General features: G+C 43.3%; 1 protein-coding gene across 4 annotated transcripts in view; it reads left to right on the top strand.

Annotated features, from left to right (window-relative positions):
• LOC109864432 (lissencephaly-1 homolog B) overlaps positions 1-17,478 on the top strand; it is a 51,971-nt gene that overhangs the window by 14,569 nt on the left and 19,924 nt on the right. For all 4 annotated transcript variants that reach the window (XM_020452220.2, XM_020452221.2, XM_020452222.2 and 1 more), the window contains exons 2-5: positions 2,246-2,397; positions 5,729-5,813; positions 5,957-6,031; positions 9,840-10,046. In XM_020452220.2, coding sequence (XP_020307809.1) covers positions 2,366-2,397; positions 5,729-5,813; positions 5,957-6,031; positions 9,840-10,046 — 399 coding nt within the window. In that variant the 5' untranslated portion in view covers positions 2,246-2,365. The remainder of the gene's footprint in view (positions 1-2,245; positions 2,398-5,728; positions 5,814-5,956; positions 6,032-9,839; positions 10,047-17,478) is intronic.

Raw genomic sequence — 17,478 nt, 5'->3', positions numbered from 1 at the left:
CGACATAAACCGAAATGCCGCTCATCAAGGAAGAAGCCACTGCACCAAAACCGCCATAAGAAAGCCAGACTACGGTTTGCAACTGCACATGGGGACAAAGATTGTACTTTTTGGAGAAATGTCCTCTGGTCTGATGAAACAAAAATAGAACTGTTTTGCCATAATGACCATCGTTATGTTTGGAGGAAAAGGGGGGAGGCTTGCAAGCCGACGAACACCAACCCAAACATGAAGCACGGGGTGGCAGCATCGTGTTGTGGGGGTGTTTTGCTGCAGGAAGGACTGGTGCACTTCACAAAATAGAAAGCATCATGAGGGAGGAAAATTATGTGGATATATTGAAGTAACATCTCAAGACATCAGTGTTAAAGCTTGGTTGCATATGCGTCTTCCAAATGGACAATGACCCCAAGCATACTTCCAAGGTTGTGACAAAATGGCTTAAGGACAACAAAGTCAAGGTATTGGAGTGGCCATCACAAAGCCCTGACCTCAAGCCTATAGAGAGTTTTTGGGCAGAACTGAAAAAGTGTGTGCAAGCAAGGAGGCCTACAAGTCTGTCTCAGTTATACTAGTTCTTTCAGGAGGAATGGGCCAAAATTCACCCAACTTATTGTGGGAAGCTTGTGAAAGGCTAACCAAAATGTTTGACCCAAGTTAAACAATTTAAAGGCAATACTATCAAATACAAATTGAGTGTATGTAAACTTCTGAACCACTGGGAATGTGATGAAAGATGTGAAAGCAACTGAAATCAATAATTCTCTCTACTATTATTCTGACATTTCACATTCTTAAAATAAAGTGGTGATCCTAACTGACCTCAGATTGGGAATTTTTACTCCGATTAAATGTCAGGAATTGAGAAAAACTTGAGTTTAAATGTATTTGGCTGAGGTGTATGTAAACTTCCGACTTCAACTGTAAACTCAGCAAAAAAATAAACATGCTGGAGGATCATGCTGGTCATGCTGGAGGGTCATGTCAGGATGAGCCTGTAGGAAGGGTACCACATGAGGGAGGAGGATGTCTTCCCTGTAACGCACAGCATTGAGATTGCCTGCAATGACAACAAGCTCAGTCCGATGATGCTGTGACACACCGCCCCAGACCATGACGGACCCTCCACCTCCAATTCGATCCCGCTCCAGAGTACAGGCCTCGGTGTAACGCTCATTCCTTTGACGATAAACGCGAATCCGACCATCACCCCTGGTGAGACAAAACCGAGACTCGTTCAGTGAAGAGCACTTTCTGCCAGTCCAGCGATGGTGGGTTTGTGCCCATAGGTGACGTTGTTGCCGGTGATGTCTGGTGAGGACCTGCCTTACAACAGGCCTACAAGCCCTCAGTCCAGCCTCTCTCAGCCTATTACGGACAGTCTGAGCACTGATGGAGGGATTGTGCATTCCTGGTGTAACTCGGGCAGTTGTTGCCATCCTGTACCTGTCCAACAGGTGTGATGTTCAGATGTACTGATCCTGTGCAGGTTTTTGATGCACGTGGTCTACCACATCTCCCTTTAGCCTTGTATTCGGCGTCTCACAGTACTGACATTTCTTGCAATTTCTTGACCTAGCCACATCTGCAGTCCTCATCCCTCCTTGCAGCATAGCTAAGGCACGTTCACACAGATGAGCAGGGACCCTGGGCATCTTTCTTTGGGGTTTTCCCAGAGTCAGTAGAAATGCCTCTTTAGTGTCCTAAGTTTTCAGAACTGTGACCTTAATTGCCTACCATCTGTAAGCTGTTAGTGTCTTAACGACCGTTCCGCAGGTGCATGTTCATTAATTGTTTATGGTTCATTGAAGAAGAATGGGAAACAGTGTTTAAACCCTTTACAATGAAGATCTGTGAAGTTATTTGGATTTTTATGAATTATCTTTGAAAGACAGGGTCCTGAAAAAGGGACGTTTCTTTTTTGTTGAGTTTATATAGCTCTATTAGCCTAAACCTGTTCCACACCTGTCAGTCCAGACTGAAAGGAGCAGTGAGCCTTGCCATTAGGCAGAATGGCAGATATCAGTCATTGTTTGTATACCGTGTTCATTTCTTATCTGTAATTGTTTTTCCGTCAACAGTACATTTTTGTCTTTCTCATCCACTCTCCCTCTACCTCTGTTTTGCTTTTCTCCCCCGTGTTTTCTGGCTGCCTCTCTCTCTCTCTCTCTCTCTCTCTCTCTCTCTCTGTGTCTCTTTGTCTCTCTCTCTCTCTGTCTGCCTGTCTGTCTTTGTGGAATACCAGTTATAGTTTCTGAGGGTTGAAGTCTGAACGACTGACCGAGGGACCTGAGAACCTCCCTACACCATCTCACCCTGTCTCACCCGCCTCCCTCAGAGGGAGAGAGCAGCCACTACAGCCAACATGGTGCTGTCACAGAGACAACGAGACGAACTGTAAGTACACGCGTGCGCGCGCGCACACACACACTAGTGATATGGGTGGGAGGGGATCGATAGTTACATATCGCAATATTATTTTGGGCGATATTACATTGATACTTTGACTCAAAGTATCGATTTGTAATGCTAGGTAGCATTAGCTAGCGATAGCTGGCTGTACATTTGCCAAAACGCTGATATTATTCATCCTATGGTTTGTTCTAAATCTTTTTAAAAAGTGCGGCAACATCTTTTCCGCACCTATTTCCTTGACTGCTCAAAACCTTTTTTTCTCTCTGCAGCAGGAATATAGTGAGCAATATGTTTGGAACATCAGATTGCAATAAAATCTCAGTATCAAATCGCAATACATATCGTATACACATCATTTTGTGAGGTCCCAGGCAATTCCCAGACCCAATTTTTTGGGGTGTGTGTTAGGATGTTTTCACACTTGGTCCAGACAATGTTTTTACTTAGTGCGGTTTGCTTAATTTTTTTTGTGCAGTTTGAACACTCCAAAGGATCTCAGACCCCTCAAAAGAGCCCCCGATGTGAAACGAACAGAGTTTTTTTTGAGTTCTCTCTTTTGTGGCACCAATGTGAGGGTTTATGGCAGAGTAACCGGTGTTGCAGTACTCTAGTGGCTGGAATTATGACATGCGAGCTTTGGGAGCTTTGCATTAACATTGTCCTAAAAAGGGTCTCGGTTTGCTTCAGGGGCTCTTTTGAGGGGGTTTGAGTTCCTTTTTAAGCGAACTGCACTGAGTTCACAAAAATTTGCTGAAAGAGAACACGTGAGAAAACACCCTTAGATGGGCATTTGAAATTATTTCACTATTTAAATAATATCATTTATTTTTGGGGGGATATCCGGATAGTTTAAAATATTTGCTCTAGTCTCTTAACCAATCAGAAGTATGCTTAAAAAAGGCCACAGCAAACAATGCACACTTATCTTTTGGGTAGTATTCGGGGAGTTTTGGGGTAACAGTAGCCTACGCTAAAAACAGTGAAAAGTCTGCTGTTCGCCATCCATAAAACTGATTTCAGATTATTATTATTGATTTATTTTGTGTTTTTTTTGCCTTGATCTGTGTCAGGTCTTGTGGACCCTCGGTTTGTACGTGCCTGTAGGCTAATTTGAAGTGGGGAAAATAGCATATGGTTGTCAGGGCTGACCGGAGGGCAAGATGTGCTATGATATTAAAATGTGTTTTCTTGTAAAACCAGGGGAGAATGACAGCCCCCTCTCATTGAAGCCATGAAGGTTAATGTTAACCGGGGAACTGCAGGCTGTTTTCAGAACTCTGTATCCCCAGGGCTCTACGCTGACCCTTTTTTGCAAGGTGTTCGAAGTAAAAAAATGTAGGCGCAGACAAAGATATTTAGGCACACAGTGAAAAATACTTGATCAGGATCGAGGGAAAGATGAACAGAGTCCTTGATAAAAACCTTCTCAGGACCTCAGACTGGGGGTCAAGGTTCACCTTCCAACAAGACAAAGACCCTAAGCACACAGCCAAGACAACACAGGAGTGGCTTCGGGACAAGTCTCTGAATGTCCTTGAGTGGCCCAGCCAGAGCCCGGGCTTGAACCTGATCGAACATCTCTGGAGAGACCTGAAAATAGCTGTGCAGCAACGCTCCCCATCCAACCTGACAGAGCTTGAGAGGATATGCAGAGAAGACTGGGAGATACTCTCCAAATACAGGTGTGCCAAGCTTGTAGCGTCATAACAAGAAGACTCATGGTTATAATCGCTGCCAAATGTGCTTCAACAAGCACTGAGTAAAGGGTCTGAATACTTATGTAAATGTGACACACACACCACATTCTCTCTGAAAAAATTGTGCACACACACTCACATTCTCTCCCTCTCTGACACTCACACATATTACAATTATCCAAAAGCCATTTGAGGAGTGCTGATGATGTCAGAGATGTTTTGTTGCTGCTCATAGAAAATGTAGCCCTCATCAGAGAATGGACCCAGGCTGCCACTCAGACACAACTCTGTGTGCGCGCATGTGGTTTTGGTCGTGTTGGTCGATCTGCTTCTCCTGAGTGTCGCCATGTTTCCATGACAACCATAAACACACCATCTGTGATTCAATTCTCAGTGTCGTTTTCATGAAACATGTCACTGGACTTCACACTCGAGCACACACACCCACTTTCACTGCAGCACAGCTTCTGCCAGACAGACAGGGTGTGGTCTCTTTCTGCCTTAAGGTGGAACTGAGATTTCTCTTAAGGTAGAACTGCTGATATCACTGTTGTCATTCAAGGATACATTTAGCAATAAGTCATCACAGAAAACACTTACTCAATAAAACACGCTCGGTTGAAACTGGAATGGTGCACTAACTCAATGTACGTTACAGATCGTTTTTGTAGGTTACATACCTTTTTATGATACTCTGAAAACCACTCTTGGAAATTGTCCTAATATGGAAGAACTTTAAAAAGCATATGCATGACCATGGCAGCAATTAAAACACTTTTACAAGGGTTTGAGTGAGAGGTCTAACTGGTGTCTCCAGGTGGCCACACACCCCTTCAAACTGTGCACGGTTCCTAAGTCATTTCAATGCACTTTTGACTCAAGGAAAGAGGTGCTTTCTTTTAGCTCTCCTAGCTTAGCCGTTGAGGAACTGAAGCAAGCACACTTGCAGTTTTTGGTTTGGAATACAGCCCTGCGTCCACACCCTAACACAATTACGGTTGTTTACGCAATCCCCAAAAGTTCCTTTATAAATCCCAATCTGGGTCAGGTGTGCATAACTCGAATCCAACATGGATTGTTAAAGAATCTGATCTTAGTGTTAGGCTTTCAGAAGGCACTTCAGACAAACGGATTGTAATTCTGGTGCGCATAGAATTGTAATTCTGGTGCGCATAGAATGCAATCATGAGTGCTTTCAAGTGCGTGTTCCACAGCAGATGTTCTTCACAATATGACAAACAGGCTCATTCTTTCAGGACAACGCAGGGTGTCACACATGTCATCCTTGTAACTGTGGATCAAACATGGCAGTAATAAATATTTGATAATGAAAATGTGTAGTGCACATTTGGACTCAAGGGTGTGTGGTTTTCTTCTGTGACATCAAAGCAGTGTTATAATACTCAATGTTTCCCTCACTCAGAGTAGCCCAATTAGCGAGGGGGATGGAGGCATTTTGTCACGCGTGTTGCTCAACTTTATAATGGCTGTCAGTCAAAACTTATACAGCGCTGTGAAGCGGAGAACCTGAGCCCTGACGTTATGTGTACTATGTGTCTGTACAGCCACTGCGTTCAAATTCTCTCTCTCTCTCTTTCTCTGTCTCTGTGTGTTAGAAACCGAGCTATAGCAGACTACCTACGCTCCAATGGCTATGAGGAAGCCTACTCCACCTTCAAGAAAGAGGCTGAATTAGATATGGTAAGAGTACACACACACTAACTAACCCCACACATTCCCGATTTGCAACACTAACCTATTATTTTATTTCCTCACAACAATTTTAAACCTAGAGATCATTCTCTCATATTTCCATTTCTGTCTCCCCTCCCTTTCTTCCACAGAATGAGGAGTTAGATAAGAAGTACGCTGGTCTTTTGGAAAAGAAATGGACCTCTGTCATCAGATTACAGAAGAAGGTGATTGTTGACGTCACGTTTGTGGTGTTATGGTATTTGATGTGTATGTCAGTTGACTGTGACTTGTATGTGTGAACAGTGCATTTGGAAAGTATTCAGACTAGGGATGCACAGATATTACATTTTTGGCTGATACGATATCTGATATCTGATATTTTCCTTGCCAAAAAAACAGATACCGATATTTAACAGTTTAGCTGCCTTTTTAAGCATTCTAGTTAAGTTAAATAGTTGAAAAACACACACACCAAAAAGTTATTTTGTTGGCATTTACGTATGTCCCCATTACCTGTAAAACATAGTCAAAACCTATTTCTTTAATTTACTTGCTGTGCTGTTTTGTTGTTCATTTGTTCAGTCGTTTCATTCTCAACCAGGATTTCATCATACATGTCAAGCCTCTTCTGTCGTGGGTACTCTTCTTCGGTGGGCACTGTCACTGTGTCCGTTTCCATCTTGTCCAGCTGTGTCTGTAACATTTCACGTAAACCCTGTTTCTTGTCTGCATCGAAGTAGTGGTCCATGTACCGAGCATCGAGCATGGTGGCAACACAGTAAAGAGGCTCAGAGAGAATGCCACCGAATCCTTTTTTCACAGCCACAAGTAGAGTACTTTTGCAAGTTATAACCCCACGGTCTGTGTCGGCAGTGTAGTTGAGCAGGCGTTTACATGCCATGACAGAGGGTATCACGTCTGCTGCAGACACAGTTGATGAGCTTATTTCTTGAATCAGTTGTTCGAATGGAGGTTGGAGTGTGTTCATGTTTCCAAGTTTCAAACGTGTTCTCAAATTCCATTGAAATGGCAGCAGTGGTAGGAGAACCAGCACATTCTTGAGCATGCAATACAGTTTTCCATATTACACGTTCCTCGTCGACTAACTGTGCTGTCAGACTCCGCATGCCCATGGGGCTGACATCGCTGTTCCAAACGTTAGTCATGAAGCTAATAGCAATGACGCCCACAGCAAGGAGCTCATGGATGTGCTTTTCAACAAGAATGTGTAACTCCGGTAGGGTAACATTGGAAAAATAGCGCCTACTTGGTATTGTGTACCGGGGCTCACGGTGCTCGACCAGTCGGCGAAAGCAAACATCATCCACGATAGAGAACAGTTGATTGTCAAGGGCAATGAATCTCATTATCTTGGCGTTAATGGATTTCACCTTTTTGAGTTGTCTCGCTGAAATGTTCTTACTCTTTCAAATGACTGCTCGACTTGAACTTGTTTAGTTGTTGGAAATGTGAGCTTTGTTTTTTTCAGCTTTTCTTTCTTCTAAGTAGTCGCTGAACGTCTGGGGGTGATGCACTTTCAAATGAGTAATTAGGTTTGTGATATTGAAATATTTCACTTTCTCCCCTCTGGAAATAATAGCAGCACAAACATTACAAATGGCCTTTACCTTCCTTTGAAACTTCAAAATAGATTCACACAGCAGACATTGTGGGCTAGGTTAGGAATGCTGTGTTGCACGTGTAGTGCTGTATTTTTCATGACGTCATTACGTCATCTACCTACACTACCGTTCAAAACTTTGGGGTCACTTGTGTCCTTTTTTAAAAAATAACATAAAATTGATCAGAAATGCAGTGTAGACATTGTTAATGTTGTAAACGACTATTGTAGATAATGGAATCTCTACATAGGCGTACAGAGGCCCATTATCAGCAACCATCACTCCTGTGTTCCAATGGCACTTTGTGTTAGCTAATCCAAATTTATCATTTTAAAAGGCTAATTGATCACTAGAAAACTCTTTTGCTATTATGTTAGCACAGCTGAACACTATTGTTCTGATTTAAAGAAGCAATAAAACTTGCCTTCAGACTAGTTGAGTATCTGGAGCATCAGTATTTGTGGGTTCGATTACAGGCTCAAAATGTCCAGAAACTAAGAACTTTCTTCTGAAACTCGTCACTCTATACTTGTTTTGAAAAATGAAGGCTATTCCATGCGAGAAATTGCCAGAAACTGAAGATCTCATACAACGCTGTGTACTACTCCCTTCACAGAACAGCGCAAACTGGCCCTGACCAGAATAGAAAGAGGAGTGGGAGGCCCCGGTGCACAACTGAGCAAGAGGACAAGTACATTAGTGTCTACTTAGACGCCTCACAAGTCCTGAACTGGCAGCTTCATTAAATAGTACCCGCAAAACACCAGTCTCAGCGTCAACAGTGAAGAGGTGACTCCGGGATGCTGGCCTTCTAGGCAGAGTTGCAAAGAAAAAGCCATATCTCAGACTGGCCACCTCAACAAATTGACAACTAGAATGCCAAAGGTCTGCAAGGCTGTAATTGCTGCAAATGGAGGATTCATTGACGAAAGCAAAGTTTGAAGGACACAATTATTTCAGTTAAAAATCATTATTTATAACCATGTCAATGACTTGACTATATTTCCTATTCATTTTGCAACCCATTTCATGTACATTTTCATGGATATCAAGAACATTTCTAAGTGACCCCAAACTTTTGTACGGTAGTGTGTATATATATAAGTACTCACGTCAGCAATGACATCAGTTTTGCACATCGGCGTTAAACTACACATCGGGCCGATGCCGGTGTTGGCATTTTTAGTTAATTTCGGCCGATTCTTATATGCTTACCATTATATCGTGCATCCCTAATTCAGAACCCTAGACATTTTCCACATTTTATGTTACAGCCTTATTATAACATTTTCCCCTCACCAATCTACACACAATACCCCATAATGACAAAGAAAAAAATGTTTTTTAGAAATATTTGGAAATGTATTAAAAATGTACAACTTAAATCACATTCACATAAGTATTCAGACACTTGGCATTCAGGGCAAAGAGTTCAATCTTGGTTTCATCAGACCAGAGAATCTTGTTTCTTCTGGTCTGAGAGTCCTTTAGGTGCCTCTTGGCAAACTCTAAGCAGGCTGTCATCTGCCTTTTTACTGAAGGGTGGCTTCCATCTGCCCACTTTACCATAAAGGCCTGATTGGTGGAGTGCTGTAGAGATGGTTGTCCTTCTGGAAGGTTTTCCACAGAGGACCTCTGGAGCTCTGTCAGTGACCACCGGCTCTTGGTCACCTCCCTGACCAAGGCCCTTCTCCCTCGGGCAGCCAGCTCTAGGAAGAGTCTTTGTAGTTCCAAACTTCTTCCATTTAAGAATGATGGAGGCCACTGTGCTCTTGGGGACCTTCAATGCTGCAATACATTTTTAGTACCCTTCCCCAGATACAATCCTGCGTCGGAGCTCTATGGACAATTCCAATTTGGTTTTGCTCTGACATGCACTGTCAACCTTTTATATAGACAGGTATGTGCCTTTCCAAATAATGTCCAATCAATTTAATTTACAACAGGTGGTCTCCAATCAGGTTGTAGAAACAGCTCAAGGATGATCAATGGAAACAGGATGCACCTGAGCTCAATTTAAGGTCCCATAGCGAAGGGTCTGAATACTTATGTAAATAAGGTTTTTCTGTTTTTTATTTTTAATACATTTGAAACATTTCTACAAACCTGTTTTTGATTTGTCATTATGGGGTATTGTGTGTAGGCACATTTTTTGCATTTAAGAAATTTTTGAATACGGCTGTAACCTAACAAAATATGGAAAAGTGAAATGGTCTGAATACTTTGAATGCAGTGTATAGCTGGAGTATGCGTGGAACAACACTGTTGGAGAATAATAAACAACCAACTGAACTATCACCTCTTTATTCCTCTCTTCTCGTCTTCTTTTCTACCCCTTATCTTCCAACTATTCCTTCTTTTTATACCTCTCTCGTCGCTCTTTCCCAATCCCACCCCTTCTCTCCTCCAGGTGATGGAGCTGGAGTCGAAGCTGAATGAGGCCAAAGAGGAGATCACTCTAGGGGGTCCGGTGGCCCAGAAGAGGGACCCTAAGGAGTGGATCCCCCGTCCCCCAGAGAGATACGCCCTGAGCGGCCACCGCTCCCCCGTCACACGGGTCATCTTCCATCCTGTCTTCTCCGTCATGGTCACCTCCTCCGAGGACGCCACCATCAAGGTGTGTGCGTGTGCTTCAATCATTTGCTAAGCTCTTGGTTTAAAAGTACAGCAAAAGTGTATGTGGACCAGGGAGCCATAGTTGGGATGCTGGCACAAGTATGAGGTGATAGGAACATAGACATATAATTATGATAGGTTTTAAAGATAAAAAAAAAATCTTACAAGGTGAAACTTTATGTATATTTTCATGCTATTGTATTATGTATCTGCCAGTTTAGACTGCATTATTTTCACTGTCAAATCTAAGATGGCTGCCATTGTCAGTTTGGTGGGCTTTTCCTTTAAGACAGCATGTCTATTTTTGAAATGGAGGATCATTTTCTAATGTTTGGTGTGTACCTGGCTGAGGTTCTATTTGTTTGGAAAAACCTTTTAAGAACCTATATTTGTCATTCCATGTAATAATTGTTGATCATTTGTGAATGGTTAACTTCAAATCATTTATATGTTGGGTGTTTGAGGATGCCATGAACATTGAGCTGTAATAAGATGGCGCCGAAGAACATGGCTGATGTTTTACATTCTCCCAACCAATTGTGCTATTTTGTTATTTTTTTTGCGTTTTGTGTAACTTATTTTTTTAAACTTATTGTGTACATAATGTTGCTGCTACTGATGACTGAAAATAACTTCTGGACACCAGAACAGCGATTACTCACCGCGGACTGGAATAAACTTTTTCCTTTAACGAGTCCGACGAGAAGGATATCCTGCTTTCACTGGAACAGGCCCAGATCCCCGCCATTTGCGTGAAGAAAAGGGGCCGCACATCGGGCAGCCTTCTGAGAATCCGTAGGTGAGCGAGTAAACACCCACTGCCATATGTTTTTCTTGCTAATGTGCAGTCATTGGAAAATACCATTTATGACCTACGATTAAGATCCTACCAACGGGACATTAAAAACTGTAACATCTTATGTTTCACCGAGACGTGGCTGAACGACGATACGGACAATATAGAGCTAGCGGGATTTTCCATGCACTGGCAGAACAGAAACGCTACCTCTGGTAAGACGAGGGGTGGGGGTTTGTGTCTATTTGTCAATAAAAGCTGGTGCGCAATGTAATGTAATATTAAAGAAGTCTTGAGGTATTGCTCACCTGAGGTAGAGTCCCTTATGATAAGCTGTAGACCACACTATCTACCAAGAGAGTTCTCATTTATATTATTTGTAGCCATCTAATTACCACCACAGAACAAAGCTGGAACTAAGACCGCTCTCAACCAACTCTATAAGGCCATAAGCAAAGAAGAAAATGCTCACCCAGAAGCGGCACTCCTTGTGTCCGGGGACTTTAATGCAGGCAAACTTAAATCAGTTCTACCAAATTTTTACTAGGAAATCACATGTGCAACCAGAGAAAAAAAGATCCTAGACCACCTTTACTCCACACACAGAGATGCATACAAAGCTCTCCCTCGCCCTCCATTTGGCAAATCTGACCATAATTATATCCTCCTGATTCCTGCTTACAAGCAAAAACTAAAGCAGGGAGTACCAGTGACTCGCTCAATACGGAAGTGCTCAGATGACGCGGATGCTACACTACAGGACTGTTTTGCTAGCACAGACTGGAATATGTTCCGGGATTCATGCAATGTCATTGAGGAGTACACCACCTCAGTCACAGGCTTCATCAATAAGTGCATCGACGACGACGTCCCCACAGTGACTGTACATGCATATCCCAACCAGAAGCCATGGATTACAGGCAGCATTGAGCTAAAGTCTAGAGCTGCCGCTTTCAAGGAGCGGGAGACTAAACCCGACGTTTATAAGAAATCCCACTATGCCCTCAGATGAACCGTCAAACAAGCAAAGCGTCAATACAGGATTAAGGTTGAAGCCTACAACACCGGCTCTGATGCTCGTCGGATGTGGCAGGACTTGAAAACTATTACGGACTACAGAGTGAAACCCAGACACGAGCTGCCCAGTGACGCAAGCCTACCAGACGAGCTAAATGCCTTTTACGCTCACCTCGAGGCAAGCAACACTGAAGCATGCACGAGAGCACCAGCTGTTCTGGAAGACTTTGTGATAATGCTCTCGGTAGCCGATGTGAATAAAACCTTTTAAACAGGTCAACATTCACAAAAGCCGCTGGGCCAGACGAATTACCAGGACGTGTACTCAGAGCATGCGTGGACCAACTGTCAAGTGTCTTCACTGACATTTTCAACTTCTCCTTGACCGAGTCTGTAATACCTACATGTTTCAAGCAGACCACCATAGTCCCTGTGCCCAAGGAAGTAAAGGTAACCTGCCTAAATGATTACTGCCCCGAGCTTTGAAAGACTGGTCATGGCTCACATCAACAGCATTATCCCAGACACCTTAGACCCACTCCAATTCGCATACCGCCCCAACAGATCCACAGATGATGCAATCTCAATTGCATTCCACACTGCCCTTTCTCACCTGGACAAAAGGAACACCTATGTGAGAATGCTGTTCATTGACTACAGCTCAGCGTTCAACACCATAGTGCCCACGAAGCTCATCACTAAGCTAAGGACTCTGGGACTAAACAGCTCCCTCTGCAACTGTATCCTGGACTTCCTGATGGACTGCCCCCAGGTGGTAAGAGTGGGCAACAACACGACTGCCTCGCTGATCCTTAACACTGGGGCCCCTCAAGGGTGTGTACTTAGTCCCCTCCTGTATTCCCTGTTCACCCACGACTGCGTGGCCAAGCACGACTCCAACACCATTAAGTTTTCTGACGACACAACAGTGGTAGGCCTGATCACCAACAACGATGAGACGGCCTATAGGGAGGTCAGAGAACTGGTATTGTGGTGCCAGGACCACAACCTCTCCCTCAATGTGAGCAAGACAAAGGAGCTGATCGTGGACTACAGGAAAAGGCATAGAAAACAGGCTCCCATTCACATTAACAGGCTGTAGTGGAGCAGGTCGAAAGTTTTTCAAGTTCCTTGGTATCCACATCACCAACGAACTATCATGGTCCAAATTTACCAAGACAGTCATGAAGAGGGCACGACAAAACCTTTTCCCCCTCAGGAGACTGAAAATATTTGGCATGGGTCCACAGATCCTCAAAAGGTTCTACAGCTGCGCTGCCCGAGAGCATCCTGACCAGTTGCATCACCGCCTGGTATGGCAACTGCTCTGCGCTACAGAGGGTAGTGTGAACGGCCGAGTACATCCCTGGGGCCAAGCATCCTGCCATCCAGGACCTACAGTTGAAGTCGAAAGTTTACATACACCTTAGCCAAATACATTTAAACTCAGTTTTTCACAATTCCTGACATTTAAACCTAGTATTAATACGGCTGCGTAGTCCCATGGTGTTTATACTTATGTACTATTGGTTGCCCAGATGAACGTGGTACCTTCAGGTGTTTGGAAATTGCTCCCAAAGATGAACCATACTTGTGGAGGTCCTACAATTTTTGGGGGCTGATTTTATTTAGATTTTCCCATGATGTCAAACAAAGAGGCACTGAGTTTGAAGGTAGGCCTTGAAATACGTCCACAGGTGCACCTCCAATTTACTCGAATGATGTCAATTAGCCTATCAGAAGCTTCTAAAGCCATGACATAATTTTCTGGAATTTTCCAAGCTGTTTAAAGTCAACTTAAGTCAACTTAAGTCTGTGAACTTCTGACCCACTGGAATTGTGATACAGTGAAATAATCTGTCATGCACACAGTTGATGTCCTAACCGACTTGCCAAAACTATAGTTTGTTGACAAGAAATTTGTGGAGTGGTTGAAAAACAAGTTTGAATTATTCCAACCTAAGTGTATGTAAACTTCAGACTTTAACTATATATAATAGGCGGTGTCAGAAGAAAGCCCATAAAATTGTCAGAGACTCCAGTCACCCAAGTCATAGACTGTTCTCTCTGCTACCACACGGCAAGCGGTACCGAAGCGCCAAGTCTAGGACCAGAAGGCTCCTCAACAGCTTCTACCCCCAAGCCATAAGACTGCTGAACAATTAATAAAATTGCCACCGGTCAATTTTATTGACCCCTCCCTTTTGTACACGCAGCTACTTGCTGTTTATTATCTATGCATTCACCTCCACCTACATGTACAAATGACCTCAACTAGCCTGTAACCCCGCACACTGACTCGGTACCGGTTCCCCTGTATATAGCCTCGTTATTTTTATTCTTATTGTGTTACTTTTTATTATTACTTTTTATTGTAGTCTAATTGGTAAATATTTTCTTAACTCTTCGTGAACTGCACTGTTGGTTAAGGGCTTGTAAGTATGCATTTGACTGTAAAGTCTACACTTGTTGTATTCGGCGCGTGTGACAAATAAAGTTAGATTTGATAAGGAAATCTCCACCAGGTGGGATTTTCCTCTTCCTCAATTTATACACTTTACATGAAAATAGGCTTCTTTTGCTCACGTTATTCATTTTGTCTGTCTTGCTTCGGTCACTCATATGAACACCTTGTTTCTTGGAACTTTTATGATAGCATAGTTTGCGATGCAAGCTGATTTTTTTGACTGGTGGCCAGTACTGGGAGACTTGTTCATTTTATTTTTATGAGAGTTATGTTGTTGCTAATATGGCTGGTGTCGGGTCTGACCGTAGCCATTTAGAGGTACAAACAGACATTGACCCAGGGCAAGATGAAGCAGGCCAAAGTACACCGCCCTTCAACCCTGGGCCTGGCGTTACCTTTTGAAATCCTGTGGCTCAAATATATCATCACTGTTGTGTGAGTTGACAGTATGGAGGAAGATGATGATGGTGGTGGTAAAAGTGCCACACTTACTACTACAGTTGATTTGGAGGAAGTCAACAACACTGTCAAAGGATTCCAAGATCAAGTAAACACTCTGGAGAATGCTGTGAACAGAGAGACCAGCCTCAGAGTATGAGGAGCAACGATTTGAGGCCATGGAAGTAACAATGAAAAACTCACTAGCCCACCTGGAGCAAGCAGTGGTCAAATGTATGCTCAGAAGAGCGGAGAAATGGGACAGGGAGATCTCTAAAGTCAAATCCACAAGCACCCCATCCTCTAATATAATATTCTGCTGTCACATCCCTGATCTCAGTAATATCCCAAAAGGAGCATCATGAAGTTCCCATTCCATGTACTCAAAGCTTTTCCACAGTCCTCACGGGACCTGGTGGGTCGCTAAAAAAGAAATATGTTAACAATTGGGCAGAATTCAATAGTTTTTTTCCTGTTTGCTTTCTTACCATCTGATTACCTGACTGAAGTTGAAGAACAGGGGAAGAAAAATTTTTCAAGATCCAGACCGATAGATTCGGGACTTTTCTTATGATTACAGGGCATTGTGCCTGAAATGGAAGCCGGACATGTCAGAGACTGCGATGGTGAGAAAGCTCTTGAATAATAACTCTTGCTAGCAGTTTAAGAGGATCCGTCATGACTGTTGAGAAGTTTGTCAAAGTCTGCTCTATAGTGGAAAAGGACATGGCTTCAAATAAGGATTACTGGGCCAAGGTGAATAACCACCAATCATAAGAGATGGTAGACCTACTAAACACATGGCCATAGCACGCTGAGTTTCCTGCCTTACTGGTAGTCCCCATAGAAGTTTGGGGCACCCAAGTGGAGGCTGTGTTAGATACAGGATACACCTTAAGCTTGATGCAGAAGCAGCTATGGTAGGAGTTGCCCAAACCATGTGAGCAGCTCATCACGTGGGATTCCAGAGCCTTTGTGCTCACTGATGGAAAGTCTCTCACACACAGACACAGCTGAAGGAAGCTGACCGTAAGGCGCTACAGTGGGTAGTGCAAACGGCCCAGTACATCACTGAGGTCAAGCTTCCTGCCATCCAGGTCCTATATAATAGGCGGTGTCAAAGGAAAGTCCAGAAAATTGTCAGACTCCAGTAACCATTGTCAGACTCCAGTAACCAAAGTTATAGACTGTCTTCTCTGCTACCGCACGGCAAGTGTTACCAGAGGTCCAAGTCTAGGACAAAAAAAATGCTCCTCAACAGCATCTACCCCCCCAAGCTATAAGACTGCTGAACAATTAATTAAAATCCCCCCCGTCATCCCTCTTGTACACTGCTGCTACTAGCTGTTTGTTTGTTACCTATGCATAGTCACTTTGCCCCCCACCTACATGTACAGATTACCTCAACTAGCCTGTACCCCTGCACACTGACTCAGTACCAGTACCCCCTGTATATAGCCTTGTTATTCTTATTGTGCTCATTTTTATTATTACTTTTTATTTTAGCCTACTTGGTAAATATTTTCTTCTTCTTGAACTGCACTGTTGGTTAAGGGCTTGTAAGTAAGCATTTCACTGTAAAGTCTACACTTGTTGTATTCGGCGCATGTGGCAAATAAAGTTGGATTTGATTTGAAAAACCCAATTCACTTGTGGCATGGTACTGTGTGGACCCTGGAAACCTACGGTGCATTCCGAAAGTATTCAGACCCCTTCACTTTCTCCATATTTTGTTACATTACAGCCTTTTTCTAAAAGTTATTAAATGCATTTTTTCCTCATTAATCGACACACAATACCCCATAATGACAAAGTGAAAACAGGTTTTTAGAAATGTTTAGCAAATGTAATAAAAATAAACTGAAATTACATTTATAAGTATTCAGACCCTTTAGTCAGTACTTTTGGCAGGTGATCATTCACCCCAGTCTGAGGTGTGAGTGCTCTGGAGCAGGTTTTCATCAAGGATCTCTCCGTTCATCTTTTTCTCTGTTCTGACTAGTCTCCAAGTCCCTGCAGCTGAAAAACATCACACCGCATGATACTGCCACCACCGTGTTTAACTGTAGGGATGGTGCCAGGTTCCTTCCAGATTGGCATTCAGGCCAAAGAGTTAAATCTAGGTTTCATCAGACCAGAAAATCTTGTTTCTCATGGTCAGAGTTCATCAGGCTCCCTTTTGGCAAACTCCAAGCGGGCTGTGGTGTCTTTTACTGAAGAGTGGCTTCCATCTGGCCACTCAACCATAAAGGCCTGATTGGTGGAGTGCTGCAGAGATTGTTGTCCTTCTGGAAGGTTCTGCCATCTCCAAGAGGAACTCTGGAGCTCTGTCAGAGTGACCATCATGTTCTTTGTCACCTCCCTGACAAAGGCCCTTCTCCCTCGATTGCTCAGTTTGGCTGGGCGGCCAGCAATGAGAAGAGTCTTGGTGGTTCCAAACTTCTTCCAATTACGAATGATGGCCACTGTGTTCTTTGGGACCTTCAATATTGCAGAAATGTTTTGGTACCCTTCCCCAGATCTGTGCCTTGACACAATCCTGCCTCTGAGCTCTATTGACAAGTCCTTCAACCTCATGGCTTGTTTTTTGCTATTTTATGCACTGTCAACTGTGGGACCTTATATAGACAGGTGTGTGCCTTTCCAAATCATGTCCAATAAATTGAATTTACCACAGGTTGACTCCAATCAAGTTGTAGAAACATCATCTCAAGG

The sequence above is a fragment of the Oncorhynchus kisutch genome, linkage group LG19 (genome assembly GCF_002021735.2).
Source record: "Oncorhynchus kisutch isolate 150728-3 linkage group LG19, Okis_V2, whole genome shotgun sequence".
Lineage (NCBI taxonomy): Eukaryota > Metazoa > Chordata > Actinopteri > Salmoniformes > Salmonidae > Oncorhynchus > Oncorhynchus kisutch.
Note: the sequence above shows the minus strand (reverse complement) of the source record. Positions and strands in the feature narration are given on the sequence as shown.